Source organism: Pristiophorus japonicus, chromosome 11, assembly GCF_044704955.1.
Source record: "Pristiophorus japonicus isolate sPriJap1 chromosome 11, sPriJap1.hap1, whole genome shotgun sequence".
In the NCBI taxonomy this organism is placed as follows: Eukaryota; Metazoa; Chordata; class Chondrichthyes; family Pristiophoridae; genus Pristiophorus; species Pristiophorus japonicus.
This window is the reverse complement of record NC_091987.1, coordinates 90,542,904-90,559,288: the sequence shown is the minus strand read 5'-3', so window position 1 is coordinate 90,559,288 and position 16,385 is coordinate 90,542,904. Positions and strand designations below refer to the sequence as shown.

The following is a 16,385-nucleotide window of genomic DNA, read 5'->3' as shown; positions in this document are numbered from 1 at the left end:
ATGTATGTAGCCATGGACACACATGGATCACACCCAGAGCCCACTCAACCCCCACTGCAACCTCCAACAGTCCACTGCTTACCATTTCCCAATGTCATGGCAATAAGGACTTGGGGGTGCTACAGGGAAAGAGCCAAGCCAAAGCATAGACAAGGTGCAAGGGCTTTGGGCACTCAAGTCTAGGGCCAGAGCACACAGTGCAAATGCCAGTGGCACAAGACTTAGGGGGGAGTGATGTTGTGTATATATATATATAAAACAAGTATATATCTTGTATACCCAATGTACAGTTACACAAGACCACTGTATGTATCTACACACTATATACACTATGCCTATACCACCAGAGGGTGCAACTGGTGGAGACCTAGGGGTCACCTGTACACTACAGGTAACCAAGTATAAAAGGGAGCTCACCATATTGTACCCTCACTCAGGAGCTGCAATAAATGGACTAAGGTCACAACAGTTCAAGTGCAATACCTTATCTCGTGGAGTCATTACTAGAGTGCTTGCAGACACAATAGAATCCTCAAAATTTACAGCACTGAAGGAGGCCATTTCGGTCCATCGTGTCCACGCCGGCCGACCAAGAGCTATCCAGCCTAATCCCACTTTCCAGCTCTTGGTCCATAGCCCTGTAGGTTACAGCGGTTTAAGTGCACATCCAAGTATTTTTTAAATGTGGTGAGGCTTTCTGCCTCTACCACCCTTTCAGGCAGTGAGTTCCACATCGCTGCCACCCTCTGGGTAAAGAAATTGTCCCTCACACCTCCTCTAAAGCTCCTACCAATTATTTTACATCTATGGCCCCTGGATGTTGATCCTTCAGCAAGGGAAACCGGTCCTTCCTATCCACTCTATCGAGGCCCCTCAATTTTATACACCTGAATCAGGTCTCCGCTCAGCCTCCTCTGTTCCAAAGAAAACATACCCAGCATCTCCAACCTTTCCTCATAGCCAAAATTCTCCAGTCCAGGCAACATTCTTGTAAATCACCTCTGCACCCTTTCCAGTGCAATCATATATTTCCTGTAATGTGATGACCAGAACTGCATACAGTACTCCAGCTGAGGCCTAACCAGTGTTTTATACAGTTCAAGCATAACGTCTTTGCTCTTGTATTCCATGCCTCGATTAATAAAGGCAACTGTTCAATGTGCCTTCTTAATTACCTTATCTACCTGGCTTGCTACCTTCAGGGATCTGTGGACCTGCACTCCAAGGTCCCTTTGTTCCTCTATACTTTTCAGTGTCGTACCATTTAATGGTATTCCCTTGCTTTGCTAGACCTCCCTAAATGCATTACCTCACACTTATCCAGATTGAATTCCATTTGCCACTGGTCTGCCCACCTGACCAGTACATTAAGAACATAAGAACATAAAGAAATAGGAGGAGTAGTAGTCCATATGGCCCTTCGAGCCTGCTCTGCCATACGATGATGGCTTATCTGATCATTGACTCAGGTCCACTTCCCTGCCTGCTCCCCATAGCCCCTCATCGTTTAAGAAACTGTCTATTTCTGTCTTAAATTTATTCAATGTCCCAGCTTCCACAGCTCTCTGAGGCAGCGAATTCCACAGATTTACAATCCACTGAGAAGAAATTTCTCCTCATCCCCTTATTCTAAGATTATGCCCTCTAGTTCTAGTCTCCCCTATCAGTGGAAACATCCTCTCTGCATCCACCTTGTCAAGCCCCCTCTTAATCTTATACGTTTCGATAAGATCACCTCTCATTCTTCTGAATTCCAATGAGTAGAGGCCCAACCTACTCAATCTTTCCTCATAAGTCAACCCCCTCATCTCCGGAATCAACCTTGTGAACCTTCTCTGAACTGCCTCCAAAGCAAGTATATCCTTTCGTAAATATGGAAACCAAAATTGCACGCAGTATTCCAGGTGTGGCCTCACCAGTACCCTGTATAATTGTAGCAAGACTTCCCTGCTTTTATACTCCATCCCCTTTGCAATAAAGGCCAAGTTATCATTGGCCTTCCTGATCACTTGCTGTACCTGCATACTATCTTTTGTGTTTCATGCAAAAGTGCCCCCAGGTCCCGCTGTACTGCAGCACTTTGCAATCTTTCTCCAATTAAATAATAACTTGCTCTTTGATTTTTTTCTGCTAAAGTGCATGGCGTCACATTTTCCAACATTATGGGCCCAAGTTTCCACATGATTTGCGCCTGATTTTTAGGAGCAACTGGTGGAGAATGGACTATCTTAGAAATCGCAATTCTCCACATTTTCTTTCTGCAGTTCTAGTCAGTTAGAACAGTTCCACTTTGGAACAGAATTTTTTCTTCAAAAGGGGGCGTGTCCGGCCACTGACACCTGATTTCAAAGTTTCCACAGTGAAAACGTACTCCAAACTAACTTAGAATGGAGCAAGTGAAGATTTTTGTAGAACTGAAAAAACCTGTTCTACACATTAAAAAATCAGGCGCAGGTTACAAATTAGGTGTCCAGAACGAGGGGGGGAAGGGAAGTAATTAAATTCTACAATAAATCCTTAGTTATACTTATACAAATATTATACAAATAAATCAAACCTGAATAAAAATTTATAAGCAAAGAAAAGATTAAATAAACCATGTTCCTACCTGTGTGAAAGTTCTTCAGGCAGGCTTTTAGGAAGCGATTTGCCATCGGGACCGAAGGCTGAAAGGGCCGGGCCCGAGATTTCGGGCAGGGCAGGGCCCGTCCCCAGCACCAGAGGTAGGTGGCGTTGGGTCGGGTCGGGGAGAGAGGTTCGGTTCGGGTCGGCGGCGGGGGAGGGAGAGAGGGAGGGAGGGAGGGAGGGAGGGAGGGAGAGAGAGAGAGAGAGAGAGAGAGAGAGAGAGAGAGAGAGAGAGAGAGAGGGAGGGAGGGAGGGAGGGAGGGAGGGAGGGAGGGAGGGAGAGGGAGGGAGGGAGAGGGAAGGAGGGAGGGAGGGAGGTCAGGTCGGGGAGGGGGGGGTGGGGGGAGGTCGGGGAGGGGGAGGTCAGGTCGGATCCAGTCCGGGGGCGGGGGCGGGAGTAGAGTCGGGTCGAGTCGAGCGGGAGCGGGAGCGACAGCGGCAGACGCAGACGGGTCGAGTCGGGTCCGGTCGGTGGGAGGGGGGGAAGCAGGAGCGGCAGCGACAGACAGGTCAGGTCCGGTCCGGTCCGGGGTGTGGGGGGGGAAGCGGGAGCGGCAGCGGCAGACGGGTCGAGTCGGGTCCGGTCGGTGGGGGGGGGGGGAAGCAGGAGCGGCAGCGGCGGTCGGGTCGGGTCGGGTCCGGTCCGGGGGGGGGGGGGGTGGGGGGGAAAGCAGGAGCGGGAGTCGGGAGGAAGCAGGAGCTGGCCGTGGGAGGAGCCTTATTCACGCAGCCCCAGTGAGGCCATTCGGCCAGGGCTAGGGGCTGCGTGCTTCGGGCCCCTCCCACACAGTTTCGGGCGACTGGAGCTACTGCACTTGCGTGCCCACTGTAGCGCGCATGTGCAGAGGTCCCGGCACTGTTTTCAGCACAGGGACCTGGCTCCGCCCCCCTACAGCTCCTGCTGCGCCGCGCTGAGGGCCAGAGGACCTGCAGGGAGGTGGAGAATATGGAGGGTTTTTTTAGGCGCACTTTGTGGCACGAAAAACGGGCGTCCAGGTCGGGACTGCGCCGTTCTAGGCGCAGCTCGAAACTTGGGCCCTATACTCCATCTGCCAAATTTTTGCCCACTTACTTAGCCCGTCTATGTCCTTTTGCAGATTTTTTGTGTTCTCTTCACACATTGCTTTTCCTCCCATCTTTGTATCGTCAGCAAACTTGATATCTTCCTGCAGTCTGCAGTTTTCTTCTTCATTTTCAACCACACAGCCTATTTTAGTTTCATCTGTAAACTTCTTAATCATATCCCCAACATTCAAGTCCAAGTCATTGATATATACCACAAAAAGCAGGGGTCCCAGCACTGAGCCCTGAGGAACCCCACTGGATTCAGCCTTCCAGTCACAAAACCATCCATCAATCATTATCCTTTGCTTCGTGCCTCTGAGCCAATTTTAGATCCAACTTGCCACTTTTCCCTGGATCCCATGGGCTTTTACTTTTGTGACTAATCTGCCATCAAAAGCTTTGTTAAAATCCATATACACTACATCATACGCACTGCCCTCATCAACCCTCCTGGTTACCTCCTCGAAAAATTCAATCAAGTTAGTCAGACATGACTTTTCCTGAACAAATCCATGCTGACTGTCCTTGATTGATCCACATCTTTCCAAATTTATCCTGTCCCTCAGGATTTTTCCAATAATTTTCCCACCACTGAGGTTAGGCTGATTGGCTTATAATTACTCAGTCTTTCCCTTTCTCTCTTTTTAAACAAAGGTACAACATTAGCAATTGTCCAGTCTTCTGGCACCACACCTGTAGCCAGAGAGGAACTGGAAAATGATGGTCAAAGCCTCTGCTATTTCCTCCTTTGCTTCTTTTTACAGCCTGGGATACATTTCATCCAAGCCTGGGGATTTATTCACTTTCAAAGCTGCTAAGCTCCTTAATAAACGTAGAACATAAGAAATAGGAGCAAGAATAGGCCATACCGTCCCTCGAGCCTGCTCCACCATTTAATACGATTATGGCTTATCTGATCATTGACTCAGGTCCACTTCCCTGCCCGCTCCCCATAATCCCATATTCCTTTAATAGTTAAGAAACTGTCTATCTCTGTCTTAAATTTATTCAATGACTCAGCTTCCACAGCTCGCCAAAGCAGCAAATTCCACAGATTTACAACCCTCTGAAAGAAGAAATTCCTCATTTCAATTTTATTCCTCCTCATCTCAGTTTTAAATTTAAGCTTAATACTTCCTCTCCCACTGTTTATCTCGTCTAGTATTTCACACTCCTCCTCTCTCATTGCAAAATCTGCATCGTCCCCCTCTTTTGTGAAAACAGATGCAAAATATTCATTAAGAATCATACCTATGTCTTCTGCCTCCACACAGATTTTCGTTATGATCTCTATTTATATATCAAACTTTATTTTAATCTGAATCTTAAAAGAAATTAACTACATAAAAACTTAACAAAAATGCAATTCAAGGATTTTGGAGATATTCAGAATAGAAACAGGGTTGTAATGCATTATGAACTACTTGAAAAGGATAACAAATGTAAAAAAAAAGACTTGCTTTATATAGTGCCTTTCTTGACCACGGGATGTCTCAAAGTGCTTTACAGCCAATTAAGTACTCCTGAAGTGTAGTCACTGTTGTAATGTAGGAAACGCAGCAGCCAATTTGTGCACACAAACAGCAATGTGTTAATGACCAGATAATTTGTTTTTGTTACATTGATTGAGGGATAAATATTGGTCAGGACACCCGGGATAACTCCCCTGTTCTTCTTCAAAATAGTGCCATGGGATCTTTTACATCCACCTGAAAGCAGACGGGGCCTCGGTTTAACGTCTCATCCAAAAGACGGTACCTCCGACAGTGTAGCACTCCCTCAGCACTGTACTGGAGTAACAGTTTAGATTTGTGTCCTGGAGTGGGACTTGAACCCACAACCTTCTGACTCAGACGTGAGAGTGCTACCAACTGAGCCATAACTGACACTTATCAACATTATAAGAGTAGTTTAAACTATGCATACAAAAATGTGTATAGGATAGTAATTGACATAAGACATTTTTCTTATGCCCGATATACACCAAGATTTCCCAGTTACTTAGCTTCCACAAAGCTCAAAGTATATATAAATTATTTTGAAAACCTATTTTGTTTTTAAACTTTAGCTGCATTAGGCTGCATCATAACCTGCATTTTTCCATAATTGACAGACTCAGTCCATGTTACCAAGTTAGTTTTTAAAAAGAAAACATGGTTCTCACTAAGGCAGGTTCACTCTCGTTGCCAGATATGTACTTTCTCTGAAATTGATTTCTTTGGCCAAGAGTTGTTTGCATCTACCTCTTGTCAAGCGACTTTCAGGAGTATCTATTAAATCTGCCCAAATTGCATTTGCAAAGTGCAGAAGGTAAATTTGTAATCTAAATGTTACCTTACCTGTGGACAAAATGCATTTTCTCAAGGTAGGTACAGCCTTTTGCAACATCTAGACATACATCTAGGAGGTCACCCACACAGAGCAAGGGATGATGAAGCTGGGAAAATAAAAGAATTAGAGGTTGACAGCTATTCTCAAAGTGTTACTTACTGAGAAATTGTATCAAAAGAAAAATACTGAAGTGAAAGGACATATAGGTGTACAGTAGCAGCTACAATCTGGTGTTTTGTTTGACCAAAATTGAATAAATATCTGCTTACTTGCATTTCCAAATACCTGTGAAACAGAAAACCATAAGTTTGACCATCTCTATCTTAGGCTATAACCTTCACTGCCTTTCATAACTAGGTAATCATCATAAGGATAAATGACTGAATGAAAAGGATAAATGACTATTTGAAGTTGGTTCCCAATGTTGGGGAAGTCCAGAACCAGCGGTCACAGTCTAAGGTTAAGGAGTAAGCCATTTAGGACCGAGATGAGGAGAAACTTCTTCACCCAGAGAGTGGTGAACCTGTGGAATTCTCTACCACAGAAAGTTGTTGAGGCCAATTCACTAAATATATTCAAAAAGGAGTTAGATGAAGTCCTTACTACTAGGGGGATCAAGGGGTATGGCGAGAAAGCAGGAATGGGGTATGAAGTTGCATGTTCAGCCATGAATTCATTGAATGGCGGTGCAGGCTAGAAGGGCCGAATGGCCTACTCCTGCACCTATTTTCTATGTTTCTATGTCATCCTTTAGAAAGGAGATGATTATTACCTAGTTATGAAAGGCAGTGAAGGTTATAGCCTAAGATATAGATGGTCAAACTTTTATGGAAATTACACTAATTTTCATTCATTTTTCTTAAGGAATCAGTGGAATTTTAGTTTTCTATTTTGAGAGGTTATTCCCTATTTCTATCTATTAAAATTGTGCATGATTATCAGCGCTAATGACATATTTTTTGAGTTCACCAGGAATTGATTACATCCAGTTGAGCGGTTTCCAAAACGAATAAATTCATCAGAATCCATTTCTCAATCACTTCTAGTTTAATATTGCTAGCCACTTCTCACTTTTCAATATGGCTTTTCCAATTCACACTCCATCTCAATATTGCTCATTAAATTCAAAATGAAAACAGATCAGCATTGGAAATGGAAGCCAGAAAGAGAGAGATTCGGAGATGTGATGGAAAGCTCATGTGAAGACATGGGTTTAAGAAGGTTTTATGAAGGAGGAGAGAGAGAGAAAAAGGGGGGGTGAAGAGACAGAAATGTCTAGGAAGAGAGCTTGAGTGAGTAAGACTGAACTGTAAGATACCCTATTCTTATACGTAGGATTATGATTTGTTTTAGTATCATATAATTTAAAGTTTGTACTTTCTTTTCACTTATAGCTTCTACTGCAGCTAGAAATAATAAAATGGTTATATTGCTCATTCCCAGATTCAGGGTATGGATGACAACTAGAAAGAAAAGCTTTGTCAGCAAAGAGGGTTTTTAGCAAGTAATTCTGCATAAGGGGCCAGTGTTCTCCCAGATAAAGGGTAACCAATATAACAAACAAACAAGACAATGATCAACAGATCAGTTAGGGAACTGAAAATCAACTTCTATCACACTATAATGAATCATCAAGGTCACAAGGACAGTGTATGTGACTAGAGCCCAATAAAGATTTCAAGCTTTTCTTCACAATTCATAGAGAAAGACAAGATTACAAGAATCGACAATGATTAGATTCTCTACTGAGAGCAAAAGCGGGTAATATTATTTATTGCTTAAGATTTGGGGGAAAACTAAGGGGGAAACTTTCGCCGGGCAGTTTCTCTAGCAAAAACAGCTGTACCGCCGAGAAAATGGCCGAACACCCGCTGAAAGTGAAGGTGAAAGTTTAGCCCATTGAATGCATCAAGACTCGGTCGAATTCAATAAAGATTTTTTGTAACCAAGAAATTGGTGTCAAGTCCAAGATCCTTACACAGCTGACAGCTCTTCCACAAACAGTGAATTAGAGAAAGAGGAGTATGAATAGAAGGCCAGAGTCAGGAACAGAGCATTTGAGTTGGAGGAGCTTTCAGAGGAAGGGTGGAACAAAGCCATCCAGGGATTTGTAGACTAGAATAAGGATTTTACACTATACACTGGGGGATGGGGAGTCAGTAAAATTTAATGCAGACAAGATGATGGAAAAATAAAACTTACTGTGGGAAAGGATACAAGAGACAGGGACCCCGAAATTCACAGTCCTGGAAAGGACCGTTACTACCAGTTTGCGGCGGCCATTCATCAAAGTCGACGCTTTGGGCTCAACTAGCCGCCCCGACCTAAATTCGGCCTGGGAGGTTTTGCAGCATTGTGGGCCACTGCCGCGATCGACCAACTCTCATGGCGGTGTGGGGTTTGCGGCAGTAGTGACGCGATAAAAGTGCACACCACTGCTATTCCTCCCCCGGACCCATTTTCAGCATGAAGAAGCCGGCTCTTTAGCTGACGGTGTCCCTGCCAGCTTGTCGGGCCGGTGCAGAGTGGCAGAGATCTCGGAGCCGTGGGAGCAGAGAGACAAGAAGGTACGATCCAAACCTGAGGATGTTCAGCACAGAATCCGCACTTAGGGAGGGAGGGAGAGAGAAAGAGGGAGAGAGCGAGAGGGAAGGGAGCAGAAGAGAAAGGAGAAAGTGATAGAAGTGGGGCAAGGGAATGAGAAACAGAATGAGAAAATTTGATTGGGACATAGAGAAATAGCAATAGAAAAAGAGAAAAAAAAACGAGAGAGAGAAATAGAGATCCCGAGATTCAGAGAAAGAAAACTGAAATCTCAATCCAGGGGCTCAGAAGGGAAACATCACCCGAGCTCAGAATTCCAAGCGGTCACAAATGGGCACCTGTTCCACCTCCGCTGCCTTCAGGCTCGATCCAACTACAGTGTCATCTGTCATTGAACTACAGTGCACAGACGACGCTTGCATCTGCACATACATAGAGGCCAAACTCCAAACCATCGTCAACACCTTCACTGAGGCATATGAAAGCATAGGCCTTGCACTAAACATCTGTAAGACAAAGTTCCTCGACCAACCTGACCTCGCCACACAGCACTACCCTCCTGTTATCAAAATCCAAAGCGAGGCCTTGGACAAAGTGGACCATTTTCCATACCTCGGGAGCCTACTCTCAGCAAGGGCAGACATCGATGATGATGTCCAACACGGCCTTCAGTCGCCTGAGGAAGAGAATTTTTGCAGACCAGGACCTCAAATCTGGCACCAAGCTTATGGCAAGAGCAGTAGTGATACCCGCCCTCCTATACGGCTCACGGACGTGTGTAAAGTCCTTACTCTACAGCATGAAACTACATGAGGCACATTCCAGGGTCAAGGCCATCAGTGACCTTAGCTCTATTACAGGACTCCAGAAGAGCTGACCCTGTCTGGGACCTCCCTTTATATACCTGTGTGATCAGGTAAGAAGTGTCTCCCACAAGTTCACCCCCTCTGATCAAGGTGTGTATCTAAGTTGAGTGTATTCAGTAATACAGTGGTGTTACATTGTAGTTACAAACATGACATCACCTTTCCCCCCCCCCACCCCCCAAAGTCTTACTGGGATCATAGGTTCAGTCTTTCAGGTGGTCTACGCTCCCTCGTGGAGCGCCGCAGTTGGGGCTCTGGTTGTTGGACGCTGATGTGAGTGTCTGTCACCTGTGGTGATTCCGGCCTGTCCGGGCTGACCTCAGGGACTGTGCATTCTTCTGATTGCTCTTGTTGCACGTTCACTGGCGGTAGTGTGAGCTCCATCTCATGGTCTTCTTCAGGTTCCTCCGTGTCCATTCTGAACCTTTTTTCTTTACTTGGTCCAGATGCTTACGGCATATCTGGCCATTGTTGAGTTTTAACACGATGACCCTATTCCCCTCTTTGCCAATTACAGTACCCTCAAGCCATTTGGGCCCCATGGCGTGATTGAGGACGAATACAGGATCATTTCTTTCTATACATCTCCCCCTTGAATTATGGTCATGGTACTCGTTTTGTGACTTGCTCTTGCCCTCAACTATGTCGGTCAGGACTGGGTGGATGAGGGACAACCGAGTTTTGAGTGTCCGTTTCATGAGTAGCTCTGCGGCCAGGATCTATAGACCAGGAGGAGGCACGATAGGTGGCATTGTAGGGAGGGTCCTTGAATCCTGACCATACCTTGCTTAATGAGTTGGACTGCCCGTTCCGTCTGGCCATTGGAGGCGGGCTTGAACGGCGCAGTCCTGACATGGTTGATGTCATTGCCCGACATAAACTCCCGGAATTCATAGCTCGTGAAACACGGGCCATTGTTACTAATGAGGATGTCTGGCAAGCCATAGGTTGCAAAGATCGCACATAGGCTTTCCACGGTGGTGGATGACGTGCATGAATTCAGAATGATGCATTCGATCCATTTCAAGTATGCATCTACTACAATGAGGAACATCTTCCTCATGAACGGGCCCGCGTAGTCAACGTGAATGCGTGACCATGGCTTGGTGGGCCAGGGCCACTGGCTGAGCGGGGCCTCCTGGGGGCATTACCCAGCTGGGCATAGGTCGTGCACCTACGAACAGAGTGTTCCAGGTCTGAATCAATTCCAGGCCACCAAACATGTGACCGGGCAATGGCCTTCATCAGCACAATGCCTGGGTGCACGCTGTGAAGTTCCCTGATGAATGCCTCCCTGCCCTTCTGGGGCATGACTACCTGGCTGCCCCATAGTAGGCAGTCGGTTTGGATGGAGAGCTCATCCATCCGTCTGTGGAACGGTCTGACCTCCTCAGGGCATGCTCCATGTGCGGGTGCCCAATCTCCAGTCAGGACACATTTCTTAATCAAGAATAGGAGGGGATCTCTGTTTGTGCAGATTTTGATCTGGCGGGCTGTGATAGGGGATCCTGCACTGTCAAAGGCATCGACAGCCATGACCATCTAAGCGCTTTGCTCAGCTGCCCCCTCGGTGGTGGCCAGTGGGAGCCTGCTGAGTGCGTCAGCGCAGTTTTCAGTGCCGGGCCGATGCCGGATGGAGTAGTCATAAGCAGCTAGCGTGAGGGCCCCCGCTGTATGCGAGCTGATGCGATGTCATTGACAGCCTTGCTGTCTGAAAACAGAGATGTGAGTGGCTTGTGGTCTGTCTCTAATTCAAACTTCCTACCGAAGAGGTACTGATGCATTTTTTTTACACCATAGACACATGCAAGCGCTTCCTTCTCGACCATGTCATATCCCCGTTCTGCTTGAACGCGCGACCTGGAGGCATAAGCCACAGGTTGTAGCTGACCCTCACCATTACCCTGCTGCAACACGCATCCAACCCCATAGGACGATGCATCATAAGTCAGAACTAAACATTTACCGGGGTCATAATGGATCAACAATTTGTTTGAACAAAGTAGGTTTCGCACCCGATCAAAAACCCGTTCCTGACAATCCCCCCAAAACCAATCGCAACCCTTACACAGGAGCACATGTAGCAGCTCCAACAACGTGCTCAAGTTCAGCAGAAAGTTCCCGAAATAGTTCAACAGTCCCAGGAATGAACGCAGCTCCAATGTGTTGCAGGGCCTGGGTGCTCGTCGAATCGCCTCTGTTTTGGATTCGGTGGGCCGAATCCCATCTGCAGCAACCATCCTGTCCAGAAACTCAACCTCAGGAGCAAAAACACACATTTAGACTTCTTGAGTCACAGGCCTACCCAGTCCAGTCAGCGTAGCACCTTCTCCAGGTTGTGGAGATGTTCCTCGGTATCTCGACCCATGATGAGGATGTCGTCCTGGAATACAATCATTCCAGGAATGGATCTAAGCAGGCTTTCCATGTTATGTTGAAATATCGCGGCCGCTGATCGAATGTCAAACGGGCACCTGTTATACACAAACAGTCCCTTGTGCGTGATAATGGTGGTCAGTAGTTTGGATTTGTCGGCCAGTTCCTGGGTCATATAGGCTGAAGCGAGGTCCAACTTGCTGAACAGCTTGCCACCTGCCAGCGTGGCGAAAAGGTCCTCCGCTCTTGGGAGTGGGTATTGGTCTTGTAGGGACACTCGATTGATGGTGGCCTTGTAGTTGCCACAGATCATGACAGGGCCTTCCGCTTTTAGAACGGGAACGATGGGGCTCGCCCAGTCGTTGAATTCAACAGGCAAGATGCCCTCTCGCAATAGCCGGTCCAATTCGCTCTTGATCTTTTCCCGCATCACATACAGCACCGCTCTGGCTTTGTGGTGCCTTTGAAAGTCCCGATGCCTGGTTGAAATAGTGACTCAAATTGTTGTAGGACTTGTGAGCACGAACTTCGCTCCACCGAGGACATTGCGTGAACATCCCCCCCCATTTCCAATTCATCTCAGCTAACCAGCTCCTCCCCAACAGAACGGGACCATTACCCGGGACAATCCAGAGTGGCCTGCCGGTTCACTAGCCCATTGTGTGTGACAGCCACCATTGCACTGCCGAGCACCGGAATGATTTCCTTGGTGTAAGTCCGTAATTGTGTCTCAATACGTTCTAATTTGGGTCTACTGGCTTTGAGTGGCCATAGCTTCTCGAATTGCTGAATGCCCATGAGTGACTGGCTGGCCCCAGTGTCCAGCTTCATGCGTACTAGGATCCCATTCAACAAAACCCTCATCATCATTGGTGGCGTTTTGGTGTATGAATTGTGAATATTCGCCACATGGATCCGCTGAACCTCGGCGTCCATCGATTTGCCCCAACAGTCATCCTGCCTCACAGAACCCTCTTCTAGTCCCTCTGTCTCATATCAGTCTGGTTGCAGGTTTTCTACACAGTCGAGCTAAATGGCCACTGAAATTGCAGTTTCTGCAGACAAAATGTTGGAATCTGCAAGATCTGGCTGAGTGTTTTCCCCCACATCTCCAGCCTGAGTTAAAGTTTCCATTGTTGTGAACAAAGGGACTATGGCCAGGCATTCCATGCTGACTGTCCCTTTGACTCTCTTAAGTATCCTATTAGTGGGTGTCAATGGCCCCATCCCGGGCTGCATTGTCCACTGTGATGGCGTGAACGTCCGTTCAGCCTGCCATTGTCTCTGTTGAGATCCTGCTCTGGGATCTATTGCTGCCTGGTAAATGTCGGACTGCCCCTGCCTGCCTGCGGGGCTCTGAGTAGCATTTATGATGTTGACTCCCTGATCCATCGCCGTGTTAGAGGCAGAATTGCGCGCGTAAATCATTTTCGTCTCTTTCTCCCCCGCCATGAAAGTTTGAGCTGCCGCTTCCAAGGTCAATTCCTTGGTCTCAATTAACTTGCGAAAAATTCCCACATGACCAATACCCTCAATGAAAAAGTCCCTTAGCATCTCCCCACTGCAGGCGTCTGTGAACTTAGAGGCTGGCCAAACGTTGGAGGTCGGCTACAAAGTCCGGTATGCTCTGTCCTTCACGATGTCGGTGGGTGTAGAATCTGTGTCGAGTCATGTGTATGCTGCTCGCCGGTTTGAGGTGCTCCCCGATTAATTTGCTGAGCTCTTCAAAGGTTTTGTCCGACGGCTTTTCGGGTGCCAGTAAGTCCTTCATGAGCGCATAAGTCTTTGGCCCGCAGCTGGTCAGGAGATGAGCCCGTCGCTTGTCGGCCGCTGCATCCCCCAGCCAGTCTTTAATTACGAAGCTTTGCTGAAGCCTCTCGACAAAATCGCCCCAGTCTTCCCCAACACAGTACCGGTGGCCATTCTCGTGGGTCGTGAATTCCCGTTTCTTGTTGCCAACCTTTTTTTTTTCTCCTTGGTCCAGATGCTTACGGCATATCTGGCCATTATTGAGTTTTAACACGATGATCCTATTCCCCTCTTTGCCAATTACAATACCCTCAAGCCATTTGGGCCCCATGGCGTGATTGAGGACGAATACAGGATCATTTCTTTCTATACATCTCCCCCTTGAATTACGGTCATGGTACTCGTTTTGTGACTTGCGCTTGCCCTCAACTATGTCGGTCAGGACTGGGTGGATGAGGGACAACCGAGTTTAGAGTGTTCGTTTCATGAGTAGCTCATCAGGCGGGCCCCCCTTGAGCAAGTGCGGGCGGGATCTATAGGCCAGCAGGAGGAACGGTCATCCACCACGTGGAAAGCCTACGTGTGATCTTTGCAACCCATGGCTTGCCGGACATCCTGGTTAGTGACAATGGCCCATGTTTCACGAGCAATGAATTCAGGATAATGCACTCGATCCCATACTCATCACCAATGTAAAGTCCTTACTCTACAGCATGAAACCACACGAGGCACATTCCAGGGACAAGGCCACTCTGTAACCTTAGCACTTTATTACAGGACTCCAGAAGATCTGATCCTGTGTGGGAGCTCCCTTTATTTACCTGTGTGATCAGGTAAGGAGCATCTCCCACAAGTTCACCCCCTGTGGTCAAGGTGTGCATCTAAGTTGAGTGTATACAGTAATACAGTGGTGTTACATTGTGGTTACAAACATGACAACGTGGACTATTTCCAGGAGATAACTCAAAGCACTGGAGAAGTACCACCAACGCTGCCTCCACAAAATCCTGCAAATCCATTGGGAGGACAGATGCCCCAACAGGTCTGGGGCCAGGAATGTTGCAAGCCGGAGGGAGCGCATTTTCTGTACCCTGGCCCGAGGAGCCCGAATAACTCACCAGGGTAGCATAATACCACCACCACCAATCTGAGGGAGCTAAGGTCAGTGCTGTGGTGCCACACTGGAAGTTCCCCTGTGGCCCGTGGTAGACCCAGCTGCGAAAGCAACACTGAGGTCTTGGGGGGCATCCACCTGAGCAGTCTGTGCGGCCCCCGGCCTGCGAGCACCATCTGAGCAGGCCGGGGAGCAGAAGGAGCAGCATGGCAGCATACCACTCCAGGGAGCAGCACGTGCTGGAGCAGGAGAGCAACGGCAGTGAAAAGGGAAGTCACCAAGGTCCAAGTCGGTGATTGGAGCGTGGGCAGGTACATCAGGAGCGGCGAGGTCGGAGCGAAGGAGCGGCGAGAGACTGTAGAGGGACGTAATTGGGGCCCAGGAGAGGCGCGAGTTCGGGGCCCAGATGAGGAGAGGGCCCAGGGGCAGCATGGGCCAGCCCACACTGCGATATGTGTGCGCACTAGGTCCATGCAGCAGAGCAGGTCTCCAGTCATCTTGGTTAATCCTTGCTACTGGACCAAGACCTAGCTCTGTCAAGCCAGTGTGGTGGCTGGTGTGCAACAGTCACCACACGTTTAAAAATAAAATCCAAGCACAGGCATCTTCCACCCTTCAAGATTTAGTTCAGACTGGAATTTTAGGTACATCATTGAAACACCTGTGAACTTTTTGACGTGGAAACAAGTCATCCTCAGTTCGAGGGACTGCATGTGATGATGATGATGCAGGATAGCAGCCACAGTCTGAAAGCTGTGGCCATCCTCTCCAAAACAACACCGATACGCCCGTTCCCTCACGCCTGTGCTGCAATGGCAGCTGCCACACCACCCGAAGGGTGAATTTCCTGGGGGAATAACGCCCCAATTAAGACTACAAACATTCAGGTTTGAAGGGCTAATAAGACTGGAACACTTTTTTGTGGTCAAAAATCTGAATATGGATCCAATGACCGCCACAAACTTTGCGGTACTAATCGGGGAAAAAAGGCTTTAACACCACCTGCTTTCTGGCTGCACTGAATTTCGGCCCTAGGAGCCGAAATTGCCCCTCTCCTTCAGGCCCGTTACCACCGCAAATCGGTGGCCATGCTGCAGAGTGGAGTGGCCGCCGACTTTTCATGGAACGCCCGCTGATAGCCCAGTTGCCCTCCCGAGTTTTCCCGGTGGTGACCCGATCTTCCCCCTGCACACCCCCCCCCCGCCCCCCCACCACCCACTACTGCTCCACTGCTGCTGATCCATGTTAAGTGCGTCATCACCTTGCGCACCAACGATTGAACCCCCTGACGACGACATTCACCTCTGAAAATCTTCGACCCGCCCAGCGGTGCCAAAACCTGTTTTTTCCGGTGGTCCAGTGAAGCTGTGGCCTTCTGGAATGACGATGTGGCTTCCCTTAAAGGGAGGGCCTACTGCCGCTGCCGCCATGTTTTTTTGTCGGCCAACTGCCATGTCGGCCTGACAATTATGCCCCCGGGTTGGCAGCCCGGCACCCCCTCTTGGGTCACAGGCCGTTGGCCCGGCCAAAACCCTCCCTGGTGGCCCAGTGGACTGAAGTTTTGAAATCGCGAAGGTTCTCCCCTTTAAGTAAAGGGGAGAGCCGTGGTGACGCGGCACCATGATGACGTCATCGCAGTGGTCACTCCGCACCTCCCCCAACTTCCGTCACTCAGGTATTGCCATCGCCGCATATCTGCCCCCCCCCTCGTGTAG

The 16,385-nt window shown here is 48.1% G+C and overlaps 1 protein-coding gene across 1 annotated transcript in view; it reads right to left on the bottom strand.

Moving 5' to 3' along the window:
• Nucleotides 1-16,385, bottom strand: part of LOC139275555 (proto-oncogene tyrosine-protein kinase ROS-like) — a 177,419-nt gene that overhangs the window by 19,249 nt on the left and 141,785 nt on the right. Inside the window, exon 34 of the mRNA XM_070892724.1 lies at nucleotides 6,030-6,127. Coding sequence (XP_070748825.1) covers nucleotides 6,030-6,127 — 98 coding nt within the window. The remainder of the gene's footprint in view (nucleotides 1-6,029; nucleotides 6,128-16,385) is intronic.